The sequence below is a fragment of the Pelobates fuscus genome, chromosome 3, assembly GCF_036172605.1.
Source record: "Pelobates fuscus isolate aPelFus1 chromosome 3, aPelFus1.pri, whole genome shotgun sequence".
NCBI classification, from domain to species: Eukaryota; Metazoa; Chordata; class Amphibia; order Anura; family Pelobatidae; genus Pelobates; species Pelobates fuscus.
In genome coordinates, this window is record NC_086319.1 from 171,204,676 (window position 1) to 171,231,595 (window position 26,920).

The window sequence follows — 26,920 nt, forward strand, 5'->3', positions numbered from 1 at the left end:
GCTGTGACAATTTGCGGCCCTAACCCGCGCGGCAAAGCGCCGGGGCCGCATATGGAGGGGTCCATCGCGTGGCCCATGCTGTCAGGGCCACCCGATGGATGTGGATTGTGAGGGGGCCCGGTCAGCGCTGGGCGCTTTAACAGCGCGACCGGGCCCCCTGTGATGACATCGCAGAGCTGGGAGGAAGTGACTGCACGTCACTCCTCCCAGCTAACCCTGAGAGCCGCGCGGGAGGAAGACCAGGGAGTCAGAGTGGGAACTCTGACTCCCATCCACCTGAGCCACCACTGGACCCAAGAGAAAGACACCCTCCTGAATCTAAAAGGTAGGAAACAGGAGGGTGAATTAAATATAATGTGTGTGTGTGTGTGTGTGTCTTTGTATGTATGTCTTGTGTGTGTGTGTGTGTGTGTCTGTATATATGTGTGTCTTGTGTGTGTGTATGTATGTGTGACTGTCTGTTAGTATGTGTGTCTTGTGTGTGTCTGTATGTATGTGTCTTGTTTGTATGTGTGTCTGTCTGTGTTCCTGTATGTGTCGTATGTGTCTTGTGTATGTGTATGTATGTATGTGTGTGTATGTATGTGTGTCTGTATGTGTTGTGTGTGTCTGTATGTGTCGTGTGTGTCTGTATGTGTCGTGTGTGTCTGTATGTGTCGTGTGTGTGTGTATGTATGTGTCGTGTGTGTGTATCTATGTGTCTGTATGTGTGTCTGTATGTGTGTCTGTATGTGTCGTGTGTGTGTGTATGTATGTGTGTCTGTATGTGTCGTGTGTGTGTGTATGTATGTGTCGTGTGTGTGTGTATGTATGCGTCGTGTGTGTGTGTATGTATGTGTCGTGTGTGTATGTATGTCTGTATTTGTGTATGTGTGTCTGTATGTGTGTCTGTATGTGTGTCTGTATGTGTGTGTCTGTATGTGTGTATGTGTATGTATGTGTCGTGTGTGTGTGTGTGTATGTGTATGTATGTGTATGTATGTGTATGTGTGTGTCTGTATGTGTGTCTGTATGTGTGTCTGTATGTGTGTCTGTATGTGTGTCTTGTACGTGTGTCTTGTACGTGTGTCTGTCTGTTATAGTGGACTATATAGTAAGTGGGCTACCTAGCTCAGCCTTCCTACTGGGCATTGCTACAAGGAAGGTTAAAAAATAGAAAAAAGGGGAAAAAAAAGGTGGAGAGGGGAATTGAGGAGGGAGAGGAGATGAGCTGACGCACAAATGAGAAATCATATTATGCGCAAACAGAGAAGTCTTCTGAATATCACTGAAAGAGACCTTCGTTTGTTCCTTACGAAAATCGAACCAGATATCAAATATTTAGTCTCGCAGCATCAACCTCAAGGATCTCATTAATCACTAGTAAAGGTAATTTCAATTTACTTTATTGTTTTCTCATTAAACTTTATAAAGTTAAAAACCTTATAAACCTGCATTAAGTAGAAATAAAAAGATAAATGTACGTACATTTATTTTTTGTAAAACACCCTCCTTTCTAAAAAATATTCTGCATTTGCGCGAAAACTGGTGGGCGGTAAGGAAATTTTTTCAACCAAAAAGATGCAGTAGTGGGCGGTAGGTAAAAAAAGGTTGACTACCACTGCTCTAAAGACTTCACTGAACACAACTATTAGTGTTTAAAAACCGTAAAACGTATTACAACAATGATATCATCAGTGAAAGTACAGTATGTGTGTGAAAAATGCAAAAAACTTCACTTTCACTGACAATATCATCACTGTGATATGTTTCACTGTTTTGAAACACTAATATTTATATTCAGCGAAGTCTCCTGATAAAACAGTACCCCCCATGTACAGGTTTTAGGGTGTCATGGAAATTTACAGGGTTAAGTACAGTGCTATCAAATTAAATTCTCTGGACTTTCGGCCTGGGCTGTCATGGTAGGTCCCTCAAATTGCAATCAATAAAATTACTTAATTAACAATATTACATAAATATGCACCTAGAATTTAAATATTTTTCATATACATATAAAAAAATACATATTTATATATTTGAAGTCTACGCATATTTATTAAATTATTTATTTAATTATGTATTTGGATATATATATTTTGTATTATTTTTATTTATTTATATATACATTTATATATAATTTCATTCTAAGTGTATTTTGATATATATATATATATATAAATATCAAAATACAGTTAGAATAAATTTACATACATACATATATATATATATATATATATATATACACACACATTTTTTAAATTTTCCCATTATTCTTTTTACTTATTATTTATATTTTATAATATATATATACACACACAATATATATAGTTATTATATACATTATATATATATATATATATATGCATAATATTTTTACTTATTTATATTTTATAATATATATATATACACACACAATATATATAGTTATTATATACATTATATATATATATATATATATGCATACATGTGTAATTTAATTATAAGTGTATTTTTATATTTATATATGTATGTATTCATATAAAAATACACTTAGGATGACTTTATATATATAATATATATATACATATTATATATAGATATAATATATGAATTATGGACGCCTATTTCAGAGCGATCACATGGCCCGCGGGGGCCTAATTTGCAGACGGCTTACTGTCTGGGCAGTCCCCCCAGACCGGGAGCAACACCGATCGCTGGCGGGGAATGGCTGCGATTGGGTAAGTAATAAGGAAGGAATGCTGCAACGTACTTAGTACGTCCGCAGTCCTTAAGGAGTTATAGGGATACTACAGGCACCAAAACAATTTTAGCTTAATGAAGCGGTTTTGGTGTCTGGATCATACTTCTGCAGTCTCGCTGTAATTTACGGATTAAAGCATGTTTGTTTCTGCCCATGCATCCAAAGCCACTCCTCCCCTAGCTGTGACTCACAAAGCCTCCATGAAACAAATGGTTTAATTTTTCAATCAGATCTTAAACTTACTTTAAACGTTTTCTTTTTTTTATCTCCTGTACTGTAAATTGAACTTGAATCAAACATTGGAAGCTCCTGCAGACTATTAACAGACCAGAATATAGGAAATTCCAAATTAACTGTGAATTCTCACTTTAGTGAATAACCATGTAGTGATTTTAGTTTCCCTAGTGTCCATTTAAAAAAAAAAAAAAAAAATATTTTGGTTGTGCACAGACATACAGGTATGCTTGCATTGCCACAACAGCTGGTGCAGGCTTTACAGTAGACATAGAGAAACATTTGTATGGCTTACTAACATTGCACATTTATGAGTTAATACAGATTTATAGAAATTATAAGGGCTATGATGAGTAATGCAAAACTTGTGAAAAGGTTGTGAAAAAAAAAAATCTTTTTTTATATATCTTTATTTTTCAAAGTTTTTTTATTTCTCTTTAATTTATATACAAATAAACAAATTATCAATTTGTTATACATAAAATATAAAATATAGCATTGGATCCACATTTATACATTTTAATCGTTCAGGTCAGATATAATAAAAGAGAAGAAGAAAAAATAAAAATAAAGATTGATATTTATTGACCAGGCCTAGGGGTTGAAACAAAAAACCTCCCCTTGCCAAGCCCTTTCCCTTTTATAAGTTTTCTAATCTTTCCACACTTATTTGATCTCATTCAAACTACTTCCCTCTCATACATTCAAGTGGATGGCAGTGGGGGATGTTGTGGGGGTAACGGCTCTCAGTCACTAGATCTTGCATAACCAACCCAAGGGGCCCATATTTCTTCATATTGCTCCTTGGAGACCCGATCTGAAGCTAGCCCTGCTTCCATTCTATATTGGAAATCCAATTGTGAACGAATCTCTATCCATTTCAAAAGGCCTAGGTTTCTCCAGTTCCTAGCCATAACTATTTTAATAGCCATAAAGACATGAATCAAAAGAATTTTAGTTTTAGTATTACCTGTAGCCATGTCGATATGGAACAAAAACATTTGCGCTGTTAAGTTAGTTTTCCTTTTAATTATAAAATGTATCAGCCCCGATAGAATCTCTTTTAAAGGATCCAACTCTTCACATTCCCACCATATGTGTGGAAATGAACCAAGTGCCCTGTAGCTTCGCCAACAATCTGGAGACACCTGATTTTGCATAGTCGTATAGGGACTATTTACCATCGGTAAACAAGTTTAAAGAAAACTTCCAATATGTTTACCCTGTGTATATGCCTTTTCGCAAGAAGAAGGCCCTGTAGCCATTCTTCAAGGGGATAAGAAAACTGGAGTTCTTGCTCTCATTTGATCAATGCCGGTGCATTTTCTATTTGCCTTTGATTTATGAGCAATCTCAGAAGTCTAGAGGCCATTTAATTTCTGTAGTGTTGTGCCAAAAATTGGTAAATTTTACTTAATATAAAGGATTTTATTCTCAAATAGTTAAATAGCTCTGTAGAAGGGAGATTGTATTCAAGCAGCAGGTGAGGAAATGGTAAAATTAAGTTCACCTCTAATATCTCAGAAAAGTCCTCAATTCCGCACTTTTGCCATTCTTGAATATTTATGTCCTTTATATAATATTTTAGACATATTAGTTGTGAAATATTTTAACGTTGCTACACATAGCCCTTGCTAGTGCCTAATGCTCATTTTAAAGGTTATTGGTGCAACTTGCTTGGTTTTTGTCTGTGAATCTGGATCATATGAACATATGAAGCTAATTCAGTTGCAATTCACAGCTGGTTTATTCACTTACATTATTATTGACTACATACCAAATTGCAGCAAATTAAAACCCGAATGGCAAAATGTAGACTAAATTAATCAAGTTGTGACTATAGCTGGATAGCTATATATTTGAGACACACACATAGATATAAATGTATAATGGACACAATGTTCACCTATCAGTACTTGTCCACAAAGTCTCCAGCCTGACCTTAGGGTCCCCATCCAGTCTCTCTATTGTCCCTAGCTCTATACACTCAGAATAGAGGCCCCATCACTGCACCACAGCGCCCCTTTTGGCCACCTCTGGTAATGCAGGTCCTTTAAACGGTGGCTATAGATCCTGCGGATGGATATTAGTACATTACACATAGTAGCTCCGTCCGCCGGACCCCTAACATCAGATGCTGCCGGTCGGAATTGTCTTTCCCGGTACCGACCTGCTGCCTTCTGCCAGTTCCTCCGCCGCATCCTCTAGCTGGTCGCCCAGGGCACTACATACCCCCGGCCAGCGGAGGGTGACACTTCCTGTTTCCGGGAGGCGGCCCAGTGAACCTCAACTTCCGGCCTGGGACTGAGAGCAAAACAAACCGGTGTCCGACCCCCCTGGACCAAGTGAGAGCGGCCTGCTGACACCGGGCCCACGGAGCGGGTAGGGGTTGAGGCAGTGGGGTCACTGACACCCCGCTAGGGGGGCCTGGGCCTGGACAGTCACATTGGGGGAGTTGGACAAAGGCCGGAAGAACTCAGGGACCTGTTTGAGGACTGAGGGAGAGTTTGGCCTCACAGAGAGGCAGATGCTATAGTGGTGCGGAGTACCGGGGGGAGGGGGGCTGCTCACCCTGTGGATCACTAAGTTTGGTACCCAGGATGGGGCTGCGATGCAAGCATTGTACCTGTGCTGGGCCATAGACACTCAGTGCCAGTGCTCCAGGCTGGGGGTGCTGCAGGGCCAGGGGGGGGTAAAGGATGCCCAGTGCCAGGTGGTGAGGGATACCCAGTGCCTGGATGTGTCTTTGTCTTTTAATAAGCAGAGCTGGCAGTTCTCAATACAGTATTCCAGAAACAGAATCTTGGTTTGAAGTTTACCCTGCTGCCTGATGATGATCTATCACTGACTCGTGAAAGAGCAAGAGGCCTGTCTGCTTCTGGGACCAACTTTTAAGGATTTACACGGAACCCTATGTTGAAGGACCATCCTCGCTTTAAAGAATGGATACATACAGCGAATTTGTGCCCCCTCCCGAGTGCCCAGTGTTCGAGCCCAGCTGGGAGGAATTCACTGACCCTCTGAGCTTTATTGGCCGCATACGCCCTATTGCTGAGAGGACAGGGATTTGCAAAATCCGCCCTCCCAAGGTAAGGCTGCTGGCACACTGTGATGATCTGGATGTTGGTTCCAGGAGACATTTGACTAACAAAATGCATGATTTACATAGGGCAGAGGGAATACATAATTCCAAGACGTAGAAGAGCTTGCAGACAGCGAGAGGAGTTTACACAGAATATTGAACTGATATAGGATTATTACATTAATATAGGATTTAATTCTTCTGGATAAGCTTTTCAAATTATTGCAATCTGTCAGTAAAAAAATCATTTTTATCTACTAAAATTACCATAGACTTTAATAATGACTTCTGGAAATTATTAGATTTTTTTGTCGTCTGTCTGATTGTGTTCATTCGAAAAACTTATCCAAAATGATTCATTTGAGGCCATAGTGTGCAGTTTATCAGCCATGGCTGATAAATAATAACTATTATTTTTTTTTTTATACTCTGTCAGAGATATAGAAAAGTGCCATGTGAGCAGTAGCCTAAGTAACCTTCTTAGATAGAAGACTTTAAAGCCCTGTGCTTACTACCTGGCTTGGAAGAGAAAGAAGCCATTATTCTTAATGTAGCAATACTACAGTTTCAATACATGTAAATAATTTTCTTTGGATCGAGAGATACATTGAAAGATACCAATTTAAAAAAGAAAAGTAATCCTTTCACTTGTTAATGCAAATCACAGTATCCCCCCCCCCCCCCCCCTCCCAATGTTGAATATTCTAATGATGCCTTCATGTATATCTATTTAGGAGCCAACCCTTGGCATTTACATGACAGACTAATATACAAAGTAAAAAGGCTTCTGCTTTGCATACTTTATTAGCTATTGGCCAGTATACTAAGTAAATAATAATCATAGTAAAGTAAACCCACCATTTAAGGAGAGTAAACTGAAAGAGCGTGACCAGTCATCATAATAATAATAATAATAATAATAATAGAAAATAATAATTTGTAAAGTAAAAGAACATTTGGTAAACCATGGAAAAAAAGTGCACACCCACTATCCAAAACAAGCTAACACTTTTTTTTTATACCATGTTAGATGTCTGATTAATGTAATTTTGCAAAACTAATAAAAACATAAAAGCAAATTGTGCTCCTTTTTAAACTTGTTAAGTGAAACACAATAATTTTTATTTGAACAAAACTTGTTATACATATTAGAGATTTGGTAAGTATGTGATTAAAGGAACACCTAAAGGCTAAATTGATCTATATATTTTTAACCTTAGAGTGTTATTTTGTTTTATTTAGCCCTGTTTTTAGTTACCAGTAATCCACCACCAGGATAGACTTCTGGGCAGCCACTCCTGCTATTCTGAGATCATCCCTTATAATGATGTCTGTGAAATCCAATGCCTATCATAAGCATTGGAAACCTATGGCACATGAAAAGAAATTGCAGCATTTAACCAATTGGATGCTTATCATGGAGATGCTTTCAAAGCATTCAAACCGTTTGGCTGCAGGATTTTGGACATGATAATGCAGTGTATGAAACATTTCAAAATGTAAGATCTTCATCAAGGAAGCACTTGTAGTGGTTGTCCCTCTAAAATGTAAACATTGCTGTTTTGCAAAAATTGGCAATGTGTTTTTTATATAGCCAAACAATACTCACCGGGTCTATCCATCAAAAACACTTAACTAAGATTTTTTTTGTAAAAAGTTTTTTGGTGCTTTCGAGTGTCCCTTTAATTTTTACTTTAATATGTAAAATCTGGCAGATTGGCAGTGTTAAAAGCAAAATCTTATTTAATTAACACATTTATGTGTTTCACGAGTGATGCTTGTTTTTAGGGGCGTCAAGTGTTAAAACCCCCCACTAATCTGTCACTTGTCGCCTGGCAAGCGTTTGTTTATTTTACTTATAGTCACTTTAGCGTGTTCAAATTGAATTCCAGGCATAACTGCATGGGATAAATGTTCATATATGCAAGGCACCTAATTTCAGTCAAAAATGTTTTTTTGCAAAGAATTTCAGGCAAGTAAATTTCATATTCACGAGAAAGCAAGATAGAACTGAAGAAGAAAATATTGTCCCAAATACTATGAAATGATTAAAACCATAAACCAGCTAGAGCTGGGTGTGAAAGGAATTAGTGCAGTACACTCCCAGCCACCTGTAATAAGTGCATCTTGCTAGGTACAAATGCTAGGTGGAGATCGGAGGATTATTGTTGCACTGGCTTAACACTTTGGTATAGATGTCTCTTAAGCTGGGTTGCAGGGGTATAAAAAAAAATACTTTGTGTAAAACGAAGTATAGAAAAGTACAAATTATTACAAAGGTAAAACAGAAATTGCACTCACTGATGAAAATGCACAACATAGTGCTTTATGTTTGTAAAGATAAGAGAAGCTATAACTCCACACCCAAGTAAATTCATACTGAATATATTAAAATAAAAAAAATAAAAATACAATTAGTAACCTGTTAACTACTAAGTTATATTTATTAACTTAAAACCCTGTATACATCTAAACCCTGGGATAAAACTTTCTTATTAAATTAACGTAGGAGAAACGTTTCTTGCTTAGTTTGCCAAATAAATATAACCAAATATAAATGTTTACTATTGTTTGTTTGTGTGTGTGTGTGTGTCAAAACAAATGGCGTATTTTATTATTAACAGTCATTATTTAAGAAAAAACATAATGGTTTTCATTAAAAGTAAATGATGATATCTTAGAAAAATTGTAATGAGAACTCTTAACAGTAACTGGGTCCGATATCTTAGAAACCAAATGGTAAATAAAATAAAAAAAAAAAAGGTAAAAGTGTATTTTAGCGTATCGCATGCAGTAGATGTGACAAATAATCGATTTGAATGAAAACTGCCAAATAACCTCCCAGATATTTGTAATGATCTTGCTGACATTTTAGGTAATTAATAATCTCAAAAACGCCATCATTGTATTCAAAGTGGTGCCCATAATATTTTTATTTCCATGTAAACCCAGATATTTACTGCAGCCTGCAAGTAAAATGTTATGTGCTTAGAGCTCTCCCTTAAAATCTGAGTGCTAAAATGTCCTTTGAGCTATAGATGTTCATGTACTATTGTTATTTATTTTTATACAGATGAGGACTCACGAGTAGACTCTCAAAACATCTGTATTTATAGGTTATTTTCCCTTTCTCTTTTATGCAGACTCCACAACATATCCATGTTGCTTTTGTGGCTATATTTCTGAATTTTGGTCAAAGTCCGTATTTAATGATATTACAATCCATACATAGATGTATGAAAAAAGAACGCAAAATCTTTCCCTTGAAGTAGAGTAGGATATTACTTGTTTTGCATGATCATGTGTATGCTAGAAATTATGAGATGCTGAAAACATCACATGGGAGCAATGTGGATGCACTCAGTCACCCATGGATTGCCGGTTTGTTTTGGTTAATGTTATGATACGTATCAACTACTGCCTTCCATCTTCTCATTGAAGATTGCATTTTATTGTTATTGAAATTGTTTTCTCCAAAAATTTTAAGTAACAGATGCCATTTGCTTTTCACACCCTATCACATCTCCGTAAAGTACATAAAGAAGTAGTGACATGACACGTCTTATAATCTAAATAAAAAGCAGCTGACATGCCCCTTTTTAAATTGGACAGGAGAATGAAATGGTTACATAACCTTTGGTTGTTCTTATATACCAAGAATCTTTATTTCAAATCAAATCTGCTTTTTGCATGCTGATAGCCAAAAATGTGTAATTGCTGCAGGAACAGGAGGATTAATATTGAGATTCCTGATTATCATTTTATTTATTTATTTTACTAAGGGAGAACATGGCATGGGCAAATATTTTAATAAAACAGTGCACACTTTCTATGGAAAAACAACCTCAAATGTCAAAAGCAAAATAAAACGTTGAATTAATTTAAAGTACTTTATCTGGAAAGTATGTAATAACGTTTGTTTTTAGATCCTTTGTAAACCGGAATAAAAGAAATGTCCTCTCAATACTATTTAACATAGTGGGATGTTGTTCTATTACGCATGCAAGTGCCAGCTGGAGTGATGATTATAAAGAAGGTTTATGCAAAATGTAGTGTTACACAAACACCAGACATTCTCATTATCTGCCTACAGGACTCTCCCAACAGTGAGCTTTCATCAAATGCTTAGCATCTCAAAGAGACAGCCACTGCTCTGAATGCACACACTTTTCTTTTATGTAAATACAATCAATCAGTCCATGTTTTCGTTTTGAGGCATATATATGCTGGCATTGTAAAATTACTGCTTTTTCTATTGTAGGTCAGATTTTAATGATTTAGAGCATATAAGAATTTGTGTAGGTTATGTTGGCCCAGTTTGTTAGAAAGGTATAGATAACATTGCCTTCTAAGTATAGCATATATTTTATACATTTGGTTGGCTGGTTATTTCTGTTGTACAATATTTATGTTAATTGTTATATGTATGAAATGTACACTTTTCATTAACACATCTTTACTCATGACTGGTTTAAAACATGCTTTGTTTAATCTTGGTGATTGACATTGAAACACCGTTCTAAAACCCAATGAAAGGGCATTACTCATTTGTTGTTGAGATACACCTTTCATGGTTCTCACACTGTCATAAGCTAAGAATGCATGTCTGAGTTCTAGAGAGTTCTAGTTTGCGGACGCATTCCATCTTGCTTTTACTAGTATGGCCTCATAAAAAGTTAGCTAGCATATAGCTCTCCAGCTGATTGTGTCACATGATGCCTGAGGGTCATGAAAATTACCAAAAACTCTGTTTATGTCTATTGGTAGGGATACTTTTTTTTTTTTTTCTGCAAGGAACACTCCCGGGTGCCATTACAGCATCAAACAAACTTTTCTGTGCTATGCTCTCAATATGTAACATCTTTCTATCTCTCTCTCTCTCTCTCTCCCCATAGGAATGGCAGCCACCTTTTGCCTGTGATGTGAAAAGCTTCCATTTCACTCCTCGGGTGCAGCGTCTTAATGAATTAGAGGTAAAGTGTCAAACACGCAACTTGGGGTTCTGTATATTTACTTCCATACATTTTTATTTCACAGCTGTCCTTTTCTGGTTCTGAAATTGCTGAATGGCTACCTGTGAATGCCTACTGATTGAAATGCCTACTACTGAACTGGGGGCCATGCTACTCGTGTATAGGAAATATTTGTATAACATTTCTCCATGTATTCTGATAATGTTCTTTTGTGTTTCTGCTACTTGTTGCAGTTCCTTGATATTTGCTTGTTTCATTAAGCACAACTGTTATCTCAAAACTATTTTTAATATAGTAATCCTATCACGTTTTGGGAAGAAAATATAGGTGTGTGTCTTTATTTTTATTTTTTCATTTTTTATGGAGTATGTCAAAAAACAAAAATAATCCTCATCCCTACCTTTAGTATATTGTTCGATACTTTATCCAAATACATACACCTTGGCTCGGATAATGATCAAAAACCGACAGTAAGTCTTCATGATCTTCCCTGCTTTACTCCCTGCACAAAAGCTTGGAAGACTATATAGAGATTTAACTGTTGGTTTTCAAACTTTAAAAAAAGTGTTCTGCCTGAGTTTGAATTAAAACGGGAATGGCCAAAATTGTTTCCGGCTTACAAATGTAATTTAGCTGGCCAGAAGGTGTTACAAGAGATTTATAAGAAATACAGTCTGATAATACGGCAGGTTCACTTCTAATATGAAGTCTTTATCCAAAATTGGGCTAACTGCAATTATCTTATTATCAGGCAATGACCAGGGTGAAGTTAGATTTTCTGGATCAGCTGGCAAAGTTCTGGGAGCTCCAAGGTTCTACGCTAAGAATTCCTGTGGTGGACCGCAAACTACTGGATCTGTATGCACTAAGCAAGGTGCGTGGTTTATGGAATATTTAAAATTACACTTCTGACAGTAACACTGATTTATCCATTGCTCTTTATCTATGTGAAAAAATATATAAATCTTTGACATCACTCTTAACCATGTCTCCCATGTCTTACCTCCTCTTTTTTTTTTTTTTTTTTTTTATAAAACACTTCTTGCTAGTTTTTGTAATTGTATGAACAATTTCACTGCTCTCTTTCTGTCCCTCTTAAAAGCACAGTCAAAACAACAAAACCATTTCATAGTAGTGATGTGGTTTTCATCCAATGACTCTTTATAGAAGCATTCAGTTGGTGGAACTTGGTGACTGCCCAATGCATCCCATGTTCCCAGTGATTCTTCGTAAAATACAACATGTCTCCAATAACTCAGTTGTTAATGTCAAGAACGGTTTCTGGGTATAAGTGGAGGGATCTCATCCTTTGGCCTGGGAAAAAGTACAAACAATTGACCTATTTTTGAGTCTGAAACTCAGTTTTGTGCGGATGGGAGTACTCATGTGGAGTATTCTATATATGGATTGGACAGGTGGAGTTGCTAATGCGATATATGCCTGCAATCTCCATAGTAGGTTTAATTTCTCTCAGTGGGATGCCAGTGGATCAGGAAGTATTACTTTACTGAGAGGGTAGTGGCTGCATGGAATAGTCTTCCAGCTGAAGTGGTAGAGGTTAACACAGTAAAGGAGTTTAAGCATGAGTGGGATAGACATAAGGCTATCCTAACTCTAAGATAAGGCCAGGGACTAATGAAAGTATTTAGAAAATTGGGCAGACTAGATGGGCCGAATGGTTCTTATCTGCCGTCACATTCTATGTTTCTATGTCTGAGGGTGTTAGCCTATCACCAGACACTTGGAAAAACCTTTCGTATACTGCGGCCAATGGAAGAAAGTCAGAGCACAGTGGTTTTGGGCACAAACAACTTAATAGTTTAACTCTGGTAAGGAAACACCCAGATAACCCTGCTCCCACCACAACTTTAATTAATTAAAGTTATTGGGTGGGAGTGTTCCTTTAATTTTTGCATTACATGCAGATGATGCAGAATAGCAGAAGATGGGTTAGGCTTTAGACCCAAACACCTTCGGGGCAGGAAACTTCACAATGTGTTGTCTGGCCAGTGTTTTCTAGCTATCTGTCCGATTTAAAAAAAAAAAAAATTAATACATAAAGCCTGTGGTGGTCAATAAGACCCCTGTAAATTTTATAAGGGAGGTTTCAAAATCTATGTACCCAGCCCCCACCCACGGGTGGCAGGTGGATGCTCTAAATGTTTATATGAGTGGAAGTTGTGGTTGTGGATTTGTCATTGTCAAACCTTCTCCAAAAATCTGTTTTTGTCCAGCTCCCCCTCAACTGGTGGCTCAGCCCTTAACACCTCCCCTTTAAAAAGGAGTAACCTTACATACACCTCTCACCCTAATAATATTGAGGAGATGGGGCATTAAACTAATACCTGTAAAAAAAAAAAAAAAAAAATACTTGTCATTAGAACGCCTAATTCTTATTTTCTTCAGCCCCCCAAAAAGGCCATATTAAAATCTGTAATACACAACACATATATATATATATATATAAAAAAAAATAGATAAATGACTGCTCCGCTCAATTTAATGAATGTTTAGATGGGCAGTTTGGCTTTTTAATTTGTATGCCGGTGATTATAGTGAATTTCAGACAAGGTGAATATGTCAAATTTTATCCTCCCTCTTCACCCTAACTTTTTTTGGCTGCTGCTTTATTTCTACTTGCATTAAACTTTTAACTCCTCGTTTTCAGGTGGTTTCCAGTGAAGGGGGATTTGAAATTGTGAGCAAAGAGAAGAAGTGGTCCAAGGTTGGCACACGCCTGGGGTATATGCCAGGAAAGGGCACAGGCTCCCTGCTTAAGTCGCATTATGATCGCATCCTTTATCCTTATGAGCTGTTCCAGTCTGGTATAAGTCTTATGGTAAGTAGATTTTCCAAGAATCACGTTTTTTAAGTTGACCCTATATGAAATTACATTCTTACTATATTAAAAGCAGCGTTGCTGTGTGCTAATTCACAAAGTGTAAAAACAAGTTGCCTTGAATAACTCTACAGCTCAGCTCTTTACTAACCTTGTATATTTGTGATAAAGAGCAGCTCTTTACTAACCCTGCATATTTGTGATATAACTCAACTTTTTACTAACCCTGTGTCTCTGGGATATTGCTCATATCTTTACTAAAACACTGACAAAGTTCCATCTTCAAGCTCTAGTCTCTGCTAGAGTCCAAGTCAAAGTGCTCAGGTTGCTTGTGAAGCAGAGGTGTGCTAATGAAAATGACGCCTATGGTAAGCACTGTTATTGCACCCCCTGTCCAAGCAGTGTTTGTGTGCCTGCCTCTAACTCACCCTATTAGTGTCCGTGCATTTAACCTCTGTTGCATCTCTTATCATGGTCTGGTAGTATAGCTTAGTGGGATTCAGATTGAGACTTGGTGCAGGTTGTCTGTCAGGTCTCATTGCTGCAAGAATAGGTAACATTCTCTTCCAGCCTCTCTCTACCCCGAAAGAGAGATTAAAACACCTGACTACAGTCAGGGAGAAGGCATGCGTTATGTCCTGCCCCCTCCAAAAAGCCTCTGGCTGGAACTGAAGCCTAAGGCTGGGAAGAGGGAAGGGACAGCAACTTTGTCTGCAAAAGCAGGACTTCAAGAGTTTTAGACACTCTGTTTGCCCCTAGGACTGCAAGGCCACAATCTTCTTTCCTGCGGGAGAGCTAAAGGCAGAGAAAACTGCTGTCTCTGAACTATATGTCACAGGTGTTGGGCGATAGGAATTCACATACCTGATGATGGCTTGTTTAGCTTTAATATAAATTGCTAAATGGCACTCAGGGCATGTGCCATACCTGTGAAGACTAACTTTCTGTCACAGTCTGTATTGTATCTGTTCATGTAAAGACATTTAAACCATTACATGTCAAGCAACTTTTTGTGTGTTGTGAACTGATTAAACTATAACCAGCACATCCAATGATTTTGCAGAGAGTTTTTAAAGTGAGTGTGTTGGGGATCGACCATTTATCGGTCTGACCGATATGATTGCCCGATATTCTGTATTTTCAGAAATATCGGTATCTGCCTATATTGATACCGATATTGCAGACAGTGGGGGGAGGAGGAGAAAATCAGGGGATCAGTGATCTCCCTCCCCGGCCTGCTGGCAATCGGCAAGAGAGGGAGAGAGGACCCGGGGGAACGCACACGCACACCTCCCACTGCATCCATTACGCACACACACGCACACCTCCCACTGCATCCATTATGCACATGCACGCACACCTCCCACTGCATCCATTACGCACACCTCCCACTGCATCCATTACGCACACCTCCCACTGCATCCATTACGCACACCTCCCACTGCATCCATTACGCACACCTCCCACTGCATCCATTACGCACACCTCCCACTGCATCCATTACGCACACCTCCCACTGCATCCATTACGCACACCTCCCACTGCATCCATTACGCACACCTCCCACTGCATCCGTTACGCGCGCGCACCTCCCACTGCATCCGTTACGCGCGCGCACCTCCCACTGCATCCGTTACGCGCGCGCACTTCCCACTGCATCCGTTACGCGCGCGCACACACACACACACCTCCCACTGCATCCATTACACACACATTCTAGAAAACATAAAAAAATCTGACTGGCATGTTTATTTTGTTCATTTACCCTAATAAAAAAAGATTTGCAAAAAAATAAATAAAATAAACATGTTCAGTTAACAGTAGATTTGTGTAGAAATAGTTTTTTTTTTTTGTTTTTTTTTTTTTATTTAATGGTAAATGTACAGAATATAGGTATCAGTAAGTTATCGGCTATCTGCCTAAAAGTTCACAGATTATCGGTATCTGCTCTAAAAAACAAACAATATTGGTCAATCCCTAGAGTGTGTTCTTTATTCTCCTTTTAAAACAGTATGCCATTAACATATTGCTTGGGAATTTGTTTTCAGTATACACGAAAACAAGTTAATCCACTAAACACATGGTTATTTACTAAACTGTAAACTGTCGGGAATACAACAGGGAATTGAAAATATTAGACTTTATTAGTTAAATTTTGCATATCACTTGAATTTCTCTTGGCAATTACGAACAATTCACACTTCAGTGGATGATTTTGCTTGTGGTGAGTCTAAAACCTAATTTGCAAAACCTAGGTCAAAATAGACAACTTGGGACTATAGGTTAGCTGTATGGTTTTTCTGCTGTGCGGTTCTGTCCTTAAAGCAACATTCTAGCGCCAACATACCTTTCCGATATAGTGGTAAAATGACTATTAAGACCCCTGGCCCCCCCATCATAGAGGGAGTGCTACTTACCTTATTTCACATTTTGCTGCTCCCACCGAGTCCTCATTCACAGTTCTGCCATCTCAGTATTTTTAAAGTGGTGCCCACTGATTAGGACCTACGGCAGCCTTCATAGACTTATGTTAACTCTCGGGATCAAGTGAGAGTCAACAACGTAAAGTGATGACCTGTCACAACACTGAAAGTAGATCAGTACAAGATGGATGGCAAATGAAAAAGTTCATAAAGTATATGTAGCTTGACTAAAGCTCTACCTTTTTGTCATCCTACAAGTTATACATTAGGAAAAGTAGTCCCTGAATAATAACTTAAAATGTTCATTATAAATAAAACTTTTAAGTGGATCTGTTCATCCACATGTTTGCTCACTCTGTTTATACTCTCTCTATATTCAATTAAATACCTAAAAGAGGATAATCTCAGTATTTGACACTTTTAGACACTAGCTATTTCATCTCATTGAACTGGTTATAGTGCCTGGAGTACCCTGCCATTCTGCCTCCGTTCGCTGGTAAACCACCAGTGGCGACCCACAACCCTAGCTCCCACTGGATGCATGGCAAAGGCAGAGATTACATATTTCCTACTAGCTGTACCAATTCTTACCCGCAATGGATGCTTTAATAGGCTGGAAACGGGCAGCTGACAATCTCTGTCCAGCAAATGCTTCCTCATAAGCCCAAGCAGCACATGGGTGATCGGCTGCTAGGGACTCTCATTTAGCACTAAAAATATTTTAACTTCTATATGGAAGCATTGAGCCAAGAGACTCTAGACACTTAAAACCTCTCAATGAGATGAGGCAGTAATAGTGTAAAAAGATTTACTTTAATGAGTAAATTTGAACTTTTGGCTCTCTGTGCATCTTACTGGGATTGCATTAAACATACAACACAAATGCTCAGATATTTATAAATTAATCTGTTACCTGGAAGGGTAGTTGTTATTCACCATTTGTGGATATATTTAAATGGGAAATGAGTGCTCATTTATTCCTCCATCTGCCCCTGCCCCCAAAGCAATCAGTTGAGACACAGAACCCCTGCTACCCTCCTATGGTATCTGCATTTACGCAGCATTATTCAAAAAAAAAAAAAAAAAAGTCCAGGGCTCACATGATTCTAAATGGGTGGATTGCAGCTCCAGCACGTGGAAGTGATGCAAAGGAAAATGTGTTTTAAACTTGCTTTATCTGTGCTCCTCATTTCCAGGAAATGCTTCATTATTAATTATTTGCGTGAACAAATGAGGGAATATCTTGGTTTAACAAAGAATTTCTTTCACTGAAGTTTTAGCACATAACTGGTGCACATTGGTGAAATGTGTGTTGTACAAATAAAACTGTCTAGTCCCACCTCCATATGAGCTTGGAGAAACATGTGCTATAGTAATTTCTTTAAAATGGTAGACTGTTGATTATTTCAATTCAAAGTTGGAGGATATCTGCAGTTAATCAGATGATATATGTTTGGTTTGTTCAATAAATTAGGAGTTCTTTTTAGTGGTATTAATAGATCCAAGGCTGCTGTTCAGTCTCTAAGTTGGGGATCTCTGCTTTTAACTTTTCGTCACTGAACTGCTGATCTATTGGTTCACTAAACCTTGGATCTTTGTGTTGATCAATCCATTGTTGAAGCTTTTCCAGAAATTTTTAAAAAGGAAGTCATGGAGCTATGTTTATGTTCGTTGAATATTCCTAAGGCTGTTCTTGTCTTTGTTTTTCTTTTGAGCTCATCCCCTCATTAAGAGGTAATGTTTCAGTGGTTATTTTGATGATGGTCATGCTTTTTGCTGAATGTTTGGAAAGAAAAAAACTAGAATACCCTAATACTCCAGGCTAGGAATTATACAAATTTAAAAACATCTGAAGACTGTAAGGTTGGTTATCACAAATGCCCCTGTTAGTCTGTGTGTGTGTGTGTGTGTGTATATATGTATGTATATGTATGTATGTATATATATATATATATATATATATATATATATATATATATAATATACACACACATTTTTTTTGTCAGACCTCCACTTCCATAAACTCCACCTCTAGCACAGACGAACAAATCGGCCTTCGATGCACTATTTAACATTATAATATTGTTGCTCTTTGACCGCCCTCTCTCCAGGGCATCCAGAAGCCAAGTTTAAAAGCTGAGGAGAAGGTGGAAGTGACAGAGCCGTGTGAAGATCACAGAGGATCAGCTGAGAGCGAGAAGACAAGTATCCCAGTAAAGAGATCTAGACGCATTAAGTCTGAGGTGCTTGTACTTTCACATTAACCTCCTGAGCCCTGGCCAGAGTGCTGTTTATGTGCAGGTCCATAGACACCGTGATGTGTGTTTAGATTTTATAGCAATAGTAAATATGGAGTTGAGCATCATAAGATGCTTTACCTTAATTTGGAAGTTGTCAAACTCTGTCCTCTAGGGCTAGCATCCTCGAGGGTTGCCGGATTTTTCTAAAACTGAACTCAACATTTTAATATTGTGTTCTTTGTGTACTAACTTTTCTAAAACTAAACTCAAAATTGATTTATTCTGTTCTTTGTGTACTAACAACCTGGTAAAGCTGCAGTCCTGGTGGAGTGGAGTTTGTAACTTTTGTCTAGTTTGTGTATTTATTGTGTGTGTATGGTATAGAAACTTGTGTGCCAACCCGTAATCTCACAGTTATAAACTTTCTTTCCTTTTAGTCGGAGCCCCTGGAAATCACAAAGTCTGCAAAGTCCCCAGAAGTGAAGAAACTCCATGTTTTTGGAGGATCTCCTAAGATGACAGGTGTTGGAGACAGTGTTAAAGACAGAACTGGTAAGAGAAGGTTGAGAAGAAATAAAATATGCAGTAGTAATATGATTGTTGATTTTGTGTAGTACTGCTCTTTCATCTCCAATTTCAATAACTTTTTTTTTTCTCTCAAAGCGAGAGCTTGATTGACATTATCCTGTATTTGTTTGTTATTATTAATAAAGGTTTTTACATTTGGAATAAATGCCATTTTCTTTCGGTCCCCCATACCTGACTCTTCTTAAGCAGTTTATATTCCATAGTCCCCAGTCCTATACTGAACTACAGCTTCCATAATACTGAGGCAGCAAGAGGTTGCCTCGGGATTTTGAGAGTTGTACTTCAGCAGCAGCTGGACCGCTGTCTTTTTGTTTTAAATATTTTTATTGTATTACAATATAAACGCAGGTTTCAAGTGTTCACAATGTGGTTAGTCGCCTACACAGAGGCGTGCTTATTGAAGTTATGGTTAGCATGAGGCATTCATATTGCAGTTTTATCTGAATGTCATGTGGTTGCCTGGGCAGAGGCGTATGGATCAATGTAGGCAAGCACGTACAAATATTAGGTATACACGAGCTTTACGGAACTAAACATTACAATCAAAAGCATGTCGTAATAAGATCGTATAATAAAGGAAGCGTGTTCATTTTTAATCTGGATAGTGAGAATTCATAACTGGGACCTCCAATTCTCATGCAACAAGTGGCATTTCTTTAACACTAATACTAGCCAGCATGGTAAGCTAAACAGTTGCTGAAGTTTGCAGTTGACTTCATACTTTAGCTGATATGGGCATTGTAGCATGTTATGCAGGAGGACTCTGAAGTGTATCTTAATCTGGGTCCTCTGAGGGTAAAAATGTGAGTCACTTCGCTGGAGGTGGCGTTTTAATGCCTGTTGTGAGGAAACGGTCTGGTATGGCTGCCTCCTGGGTGGTATTTGTACAGGCTCCCCTTTGGCATATCTCCTTTGCCGGTGTGTCTTCGGTGAGTGTACAGATAATGAAGTCCCCCCGGCACCCCCATCATGTCAGATCCCCCCCTGTTCTCCCCCCTCCCCCCCCCAGGCATGCCTCCGGCAGTCAGTGAGAGGCTCCACCGCACTGTGGGCACTCAGGGACGATAGCAGTCCTACGGTTTCCACCCCTGAAAGTCCGCGAGCCGCCTGCCCCTGCACCTCCCCAGCTCCTGCAGAACCTCATTGGAGCTTTAGCCCTGTTGCGCCTCACCCTGCTCCGGTCTCGTGCATGAAGCCGGTACTTGCCCCTCCAGCCACCGGTGGGCCCGCTTGCCCCGGCTCCTCAGGGCTCACACTGCTGGGGGCTGTTTCCCCTGAACCCACCACCAAATCCAGGGGTCAAGGCTGGCTCCTCGCTCACCAATCTGCCACTCAGTGGGGTCCATCTGTGGGATCCTTCACCCGGGGGGCCGAGACGCCCCCGTGTGGTCTCCTACAGCTTGTGCAGTCCTCATCCACCTTATCTATGTGCGGGAAGGGGCCTGGTGTCACGCGGGTTTCCGTCTCTGGCCTTCGAAGGTTGGACTCATGGGCCGGAATCACCACCACCGGCCGGGGCGGCACCCCCATTTTCCCTTCTTCCGCATCTTTCCCTTGCCTCCGATTACCATGCGTGTGTGTAGGCCTCATGGGTCTGACGTGCTCCGGGTGCGTTGCCAGTGCGGTGAATGTCACGCTGCTGTGCTCCTGAGTGTTTCCCCACCTTGTAGCCTGCTTTGTCTCGGCTTTTGGTGGGGTCTCTGATCTGTTTTACAGGGTTTTATATAAATTCCGTGCCGGAGCTGGCATGTATGGCTGCCGCTCAGCTCGGCGCTCCCCTCCCCCCCCCCCCCTCCCGGCTGTCTTTCTGTATGCACAATATTAAAATCAGTTTTTTCTGCAATTACATTTCACATCTTATGTACTTCATTATTCAAATTTGACATATTTTGATCTTAAATCTGATGTTAAGTGACTTTTAAAAAAAAAATAAAAATTTTATTTAAAAGATGATCTTTTTTGTATTTCCCAGACGAAGTGTCCAGGAAGCGGAAAAGTTCGAAGTTAGAAGCCTTTGGGATGCAAATGCGACAAAGGAAGGGAGCTTTGTCTGTTAACTTTGTAAGTTTTAAAGCCCAGACATGAGTAACAATTTAATAAAGAATAGTTGCAGTTAAATATAGTGTGGTTACCTTTCTTAGACCACCTTACTCACCAGGGCAGTCTCAATAGTTTCTATCTTGGCAACAAACAAGCAAACCACTAAAAGTGATGTTTTCAGGTTCCTCTCTTTCTAGTGTGCATTTGAGTTCCTATGTCAGTGCTATTCTTCTATTTAAAGGCCTTTCGAATAATTATATACATATGCCTATATGTCTATATCTGTATATTGATATATATGCATATGTAAAATAACATCCAAAATTAGTACCTTAATAATTTAATAGAATTCACTTTTTTTTCCCTCTTTTTATGAATAGCTTAGAGCATCAGCTGACCAGTATAGCCAATCAGCTACACCCCTGCCGGGTGGCACTCTGTGCTTCTGGTAACTCCCATTCAGAAGGCAGATGCTGCCTGGGGGACCTTGAGATCGTCACTGCAGTCAACCTTTGTTAAACTGTTTGACAATGGTTTAACCCCTTAATGTGAGACTGCGCCCAGAAACCTCCTGGCACCATCACAACGTCATATTGATGAAGTTGTTATGGTGACCGGAGTGTCACAGGGCTCACACTGCTAAGGGCTGTTTCCCCTGAACCCACCACGAAATCCAGGGGTCAAGGCTGGCTGATAAAGTGGGGGGAATATCAGAGTGTCTCAGGGAGAGGTAATACATTTGTCTGACTTTAACATACTTCTTAGTGTGCTAATGCATATTTAATACGTATGCATACTTCTGAAGATGTGGCCAAGCTGTTCAAGAAACACCCTAAACACCACAGCAACCTATACCTGCATAGTTTTGAGCTAATTTTTTTTAGAAGGCATTCCTTGTAACAGCCCATATTTGAATAAATTACAGTGCTGAGCTAAATATATTTGAGAAAGCATCCCCTTTCAGCCAATTTACATATGTATAAAACAAGTTAACCTAGATTTTGATACCTCAACACTTTTCTTATGTGATCTTTACAATGTTGATTTTTATGTCTATATAATTCCAGGTTGACCTATACATATGCCTGTTTTGTGGTCGTGGTGACGGTGAAGATAAATTATTGCTTTGTGATGGTTGTGATGACAGCTACCACACCTTCTGCCTCATACCACCATTGCTAGAGGTACCAAAGGGTGACTGGAGATGTCCTAAATGTATAGCAGAGGTAATTGCTTTACTGTCCTCCATTATTAATCTCCCAACGTAACTTTTTTGTTACTATTGTGTACCGTTGGATAAGCAACCTTTCTATGGAACATGATAATGGATAGATTTTACTTGATGTTCAAGACGCCTTTAGATGTTCTCTTTAGACATGGTTAATTTGAATATTTACATAAATTTAAAATAAAAAATAACATTTTTAATGCTGTTCATGTGACCCTATTGGTCCAACACGTTATTGTTGAATATTCATATAGTAAAGGCATAATAAGCTGATCCTAGACACTCTCTTGAAAGTGGACCGGTCATCCTCAAATTATGTTCAGGTAGGATATGTAGTTGCCAGCAAATCAATTCTAAAATATATCTACCTGAATTTATCACTTCTTCCTCCAAGAATAATCTACTCCATGGATACATTTGATGACTACTTTGTCCCAGCCCAAAAATTACACACATCTCAGTGCTTATTCATTTGCTTATAAGTAGAAGACTGCACATCTAGAGCTGATGGTGTAGCTTGTGGTGATGTTCCAAAGAACATAGCATACCACATTGTAAAGTGTACCTGTTATCCTTTGTGAGGAATTGCAAATTATTTTGTCATGGTTTATAATTCCGGTAGAAAGAGTGTTTGTGTTTTGTTTTTTTTAATGCAAGAGATACACAAACCTTCGCTAAAGCTCCCTTGCTTCTATTGTAGCACTGAGACATTTGTGCCCTTGACTTGCAGAGACTGATGGGAGTTAAAATTCAGTATACAGCTGCCATCATTAATGGGTGGAAGGGCAAGAGTAATCAGATGGCCACAGGCCCAAGATTATGACTCTCATAAGCAGCAGGCAGTCTTGGCGGGACATCTATCTCCCGCTAGTGCATGTGTTTCCTACATGATGTTCAGTTTTGTATCGCACGGTGCATTATGGTTGGTTTATATTACAAATTTGACATCATACTTTGCATTTAGGATTTAAAAATCCTCATCTGCCTTTTTTTTTTTTTAAATAACAAGAACATTTCCCCTCCCCCCAATGGAAGGGAAATATACATACATCTCATTCTTATTACTATATACAGTCTCAATATGAGTGTGCCAGCTGTGTGTATTGTGGGGAAAGATGGAATAGTCAAATCTCATCCCTTTAATGTATCTGTCAATCAAGTCTTTGCATTTTTGCTTTGAACACATATTCCTAATGTCTTGGTGATTTACATTTGTATTGGGGTATTTTTAAAATGGATGCTTGTATGGTTATTTAACCCTGTTTGTGATCTGTTTCCTTCTTTTAGGAATGCAGCAAGCCACGTGAGGCTTTTGGGTTTGAGCAGGCTGTGAGGGAATATACCCTGCATAGCTTTGGCGAGATGGCTGATGGCTTCAAGTCTGATTACTTCAATATGCCTGTGCATGTGAGTTGTTTAACGATCATACAACTTGAACCTCTTAGGTTTTCCTAGCAATTCATATAATCCTTCCCCAGCTTACACAATGCAGAAGCAGACTATAGTCTTTGCTATTGATATCTATTGCATTAAGATGTTCCCTCTTTAAGTCAGGAGCTACAAGCCACATAGAAAGTAGAGTGAGGAAGATATCTCAGATGCTATAGATTACCTGCAATTTAAAACAAAACAAAACATCCTGGCCCTGATGGCATTCCTAATAGGTATGTTAAGGCATTTGGGTAAATTTAACCTCCAAACTCTACTCCCCTTTTTAATTATCTGAGAAACCAAACTAGGCTTCATTCCTCCCCCTGGCAAAACTAGGCTCCATTCCTCCCCCAATCTGGCCCATATAGTAATGACTCCTAAAAATGGAGGCACCCACCATCACCAGCAAATTACAGAGCAATTTTGTTGATATATTCTAAAAAAACAACTCCCAGGGCTGATCCAATCCGATCAGGTTGGCTTTATACCTGAATATCAGGGCTATGATAACTTCAGATTATGTGCTGGCTGCGAATAGAAAAACTCCTCTGTTTCTGGACGGAAACATGAGAGATATATATATATATATATATATATATATATATATATATATATATATATATATATATATATATATATATATATATTACAATGTTAAACAAAAATCTGCACACCAGTCAAGCCATAAGACTTGCTTTTCCCCACAGAAATTACACACATATATATATATATATATATATATATATATAGTTGCAAGAAAAAGTATGTGAACCCTTTGGAATGATATGGATTTCTGCACAAATTGGTCATAAAATGTGATCTGATCATCTAAGTCACAACAATAGACAATCAGTCTGCTTAAGGACACGTGACATGTGTGACATGTCACAATTCCCTTTTATTTCAGAAGTTTGGTCCTTAAGGGGTTAAACTAATAACACACAAAGAATGAAATGTTGCCATATTTTTGTTGAACACACCATGTAAACATTTACAGTGCAGGTGGAAAAAGTATGTGAACCCCTAGACTAATGACATCTCCAAGAGATAATTGGAGTGAGATGTCAGCCAACTGGAGTCCAATCAATGAGATGAGATTGGAGGTGTTGGTTACAGCTGCCCTGCCCTATAAAAAAACACACACCAGTTCTGGGTTTGCTTTTCACAAGAAGCATTGCCTGATGTGAATGATGCCTCGCACAAAAGAGCTCTCAGAAGACCTACGATTAAGAATTGTTGACTTGCATAAAGCTGGAAAGGGTTCTAAAAGTATCTCCAAAAGCCTTGCTGTTCATCAGTCCACGGTAAGACAAATTGTCTATAAATGGAGAAAGTTCAGCACTGCTGCTACTTTCCCTAGGAGTGGCCGTCCTGTAAAGATGACTGCAAGAGTACAGCGCAGACTGCTCAATGAGGTGAAGAATTCTAGAATGTCAGCTAAAGACTTAGAAAAGTCACTGGCAAATGCTAACATCCCTGTTAGCGAATCTACAATACGTAAAACACTAAACAAGGATGGATTTCATGGGAGGAAGCCACTGCTGCTCAAACAAAACATTGCTGCACATTTACAGTTTGCACAAGAGCACCTGGATGTTCCAAAGCAGTACTGGCAAAATATTCTGTGGACAGATGAAACCAAAGTTGAGTTGTTTGGAAGAAACACACAACACTATGTGTGGTGAAAAAGAGGCACAGCACACCAACATCAAAACCTCATCCCAACTGTGAAGTATGGTGGTGGGGGCATCATGATTTGGGGCTTCTTTGCTGCGTCAGGGCCTAGACGGATTGCTATCATCGAAGTAAAAATTAATTCCCAAGTTTATCAAGACATTTTGCAGGAGAACTTAAGGCCATCTGTCTACCAGCTGAAGCTCAACAGAAGATGGGTGTTGCAACAGGACAATGTCCCAAAGCATAGAAGTAAATCAACAACAGAATGGCTTAAACAGAAGAAAATACGCCTTCTGAAGTGGCCCAGTCAGAGTCCTGACCTCAACCCGATTGAGATGCTGTGGCATGACCTCAAGAAAGCGATTCACACCAGAAATCCCAAGAATATTGCTGAACTGAAACAGTTCTGTAAAGAGGAATGGTCAAGAATTGCTCCTGACCGTTGTGCACGTCTGATCTGCAACTACAGGAAACGTTTGGTTGAAGTTATTGCTGCCAAAGGAGGTTCAACCAGTTATTAAATCCAAAGGTTCACATACTTTTTCCACCTGAATGTTTACATGGCAACATTTCATTATTTGTGTGTTATTAGTTTAAGCAGACTGTGATTGTCTATTGTTGTGACTTACATGAAGATCAGATCACATTTTATGACCAATTTGTGCAGAAATCCATATCATTCCAAAGGGTTCACATACTTTTTCTTGCAACTGTATATCTATCTATCTAATCTCTATATACACTGCTCAAAAAAATAAAGGGAGCACAAAAATAACACAACCTAGATCTGAATGAATTAAATATTCTTCTGAAATACTTTGTTCTTTACATAGTTGAATGTGCTGACAACAAAATCACACACAAATTTAAAAATGGAAATCAAATTTTTCAACCCATGGAGGACTGGATTTGGCGTCACACTCAAAATTAAAGTGGAAAAACACACTACAGGCTGATCCAACTTTGATGTAATGTCCTTAAAACAAGTCAAAATGAGGCTCAGTAGTGTGTGTGGCCTCCACGTGCCTGTATGACCTCCCTACAACGCCTGTGCATGCTCCTGATGAGGTGGCGGATGGTCTCCTGAGGTATCTCCTCCCAGTCCTCCCCAGGACTAAAGCATCTGCCAACTCCTGGACAGTCTGTGGTGCAACATGATGTTGGTGGATGGAGCGAGACATGATGTCCCAGATGTGCTCAATTGGATTCAGGTCTGGGGAACCGGGCGGGCCAGTCCATAGCATCAATGCCTTCGTCTTGCAGGAACTGCTGACACACTCCAGCCACATGAGGTCTAGCATTGTCTTGCATTAGGAGGAACCCAGGACCAACCGCACCAGCATATGGTCTCACAAGGGGTCTGAGGATCTCATCTTGGTACCTAATGACAGTCAGGCTACCTCTGGCGAGCACATGGAGGGCTGTGCGGCCCCCCAAAGAAAT

The 26,920-nt window shown here is 39.0% G+C and overlaps 1 protein-coding gene across 2 annotated transcripts in view; it reads left to right on the forward strand.

Moving 5' to 3' along the window:
* The first annotated feature begins 5,064 nt into the window (after positions 1-5,064).
* Positions 5,065-26,920, forward strand: part of KDM5A (lysine demethylase 5A) — a 61,662-nt gene continuing 39,806 nt past the window's right edge. Inside the window, exons 1-9 of one of the 2 annotated variants that reach the window (XM_063447701.1) lie at positions 5,065-6,045; positions 10,934-11,011; positions 11,763-11,885; positions 13,680-13,850; positions 18,385-18,516; positions 18,951-19,065; positions 21,074-21,162; positions 22,209-22,367; positions 23,657-23,776. In XM_063447701.1, coding sequence (XP_063303771.1) covers positions 5,899-6,045; positions 10,934-11,011; positions 11,763-11,885; positions 13,680-13,850; positions 18,385-18,516; positions 18,951-19,065; positions 21,074-21,162; positions 22,209-22,367; positions 23,657-23,776 — 1,134 coding nt within the window. In that variant the 5' untranslated portion in view covers positions 5,065-5,898. The remainder of the gene's footprint in view (positions 6,046-10,933; positions 11,012-11,762; positions 11,886-13,679; positions 13,851-18,384; positions 18,517-18,950; positions 19,066-21,073; positions 21,163-22,208; positions 22,368-23,656; positions 23,777-26,920) is intronic. The other variant, XM_063447702.1, reaches the window with a different exon arrangement.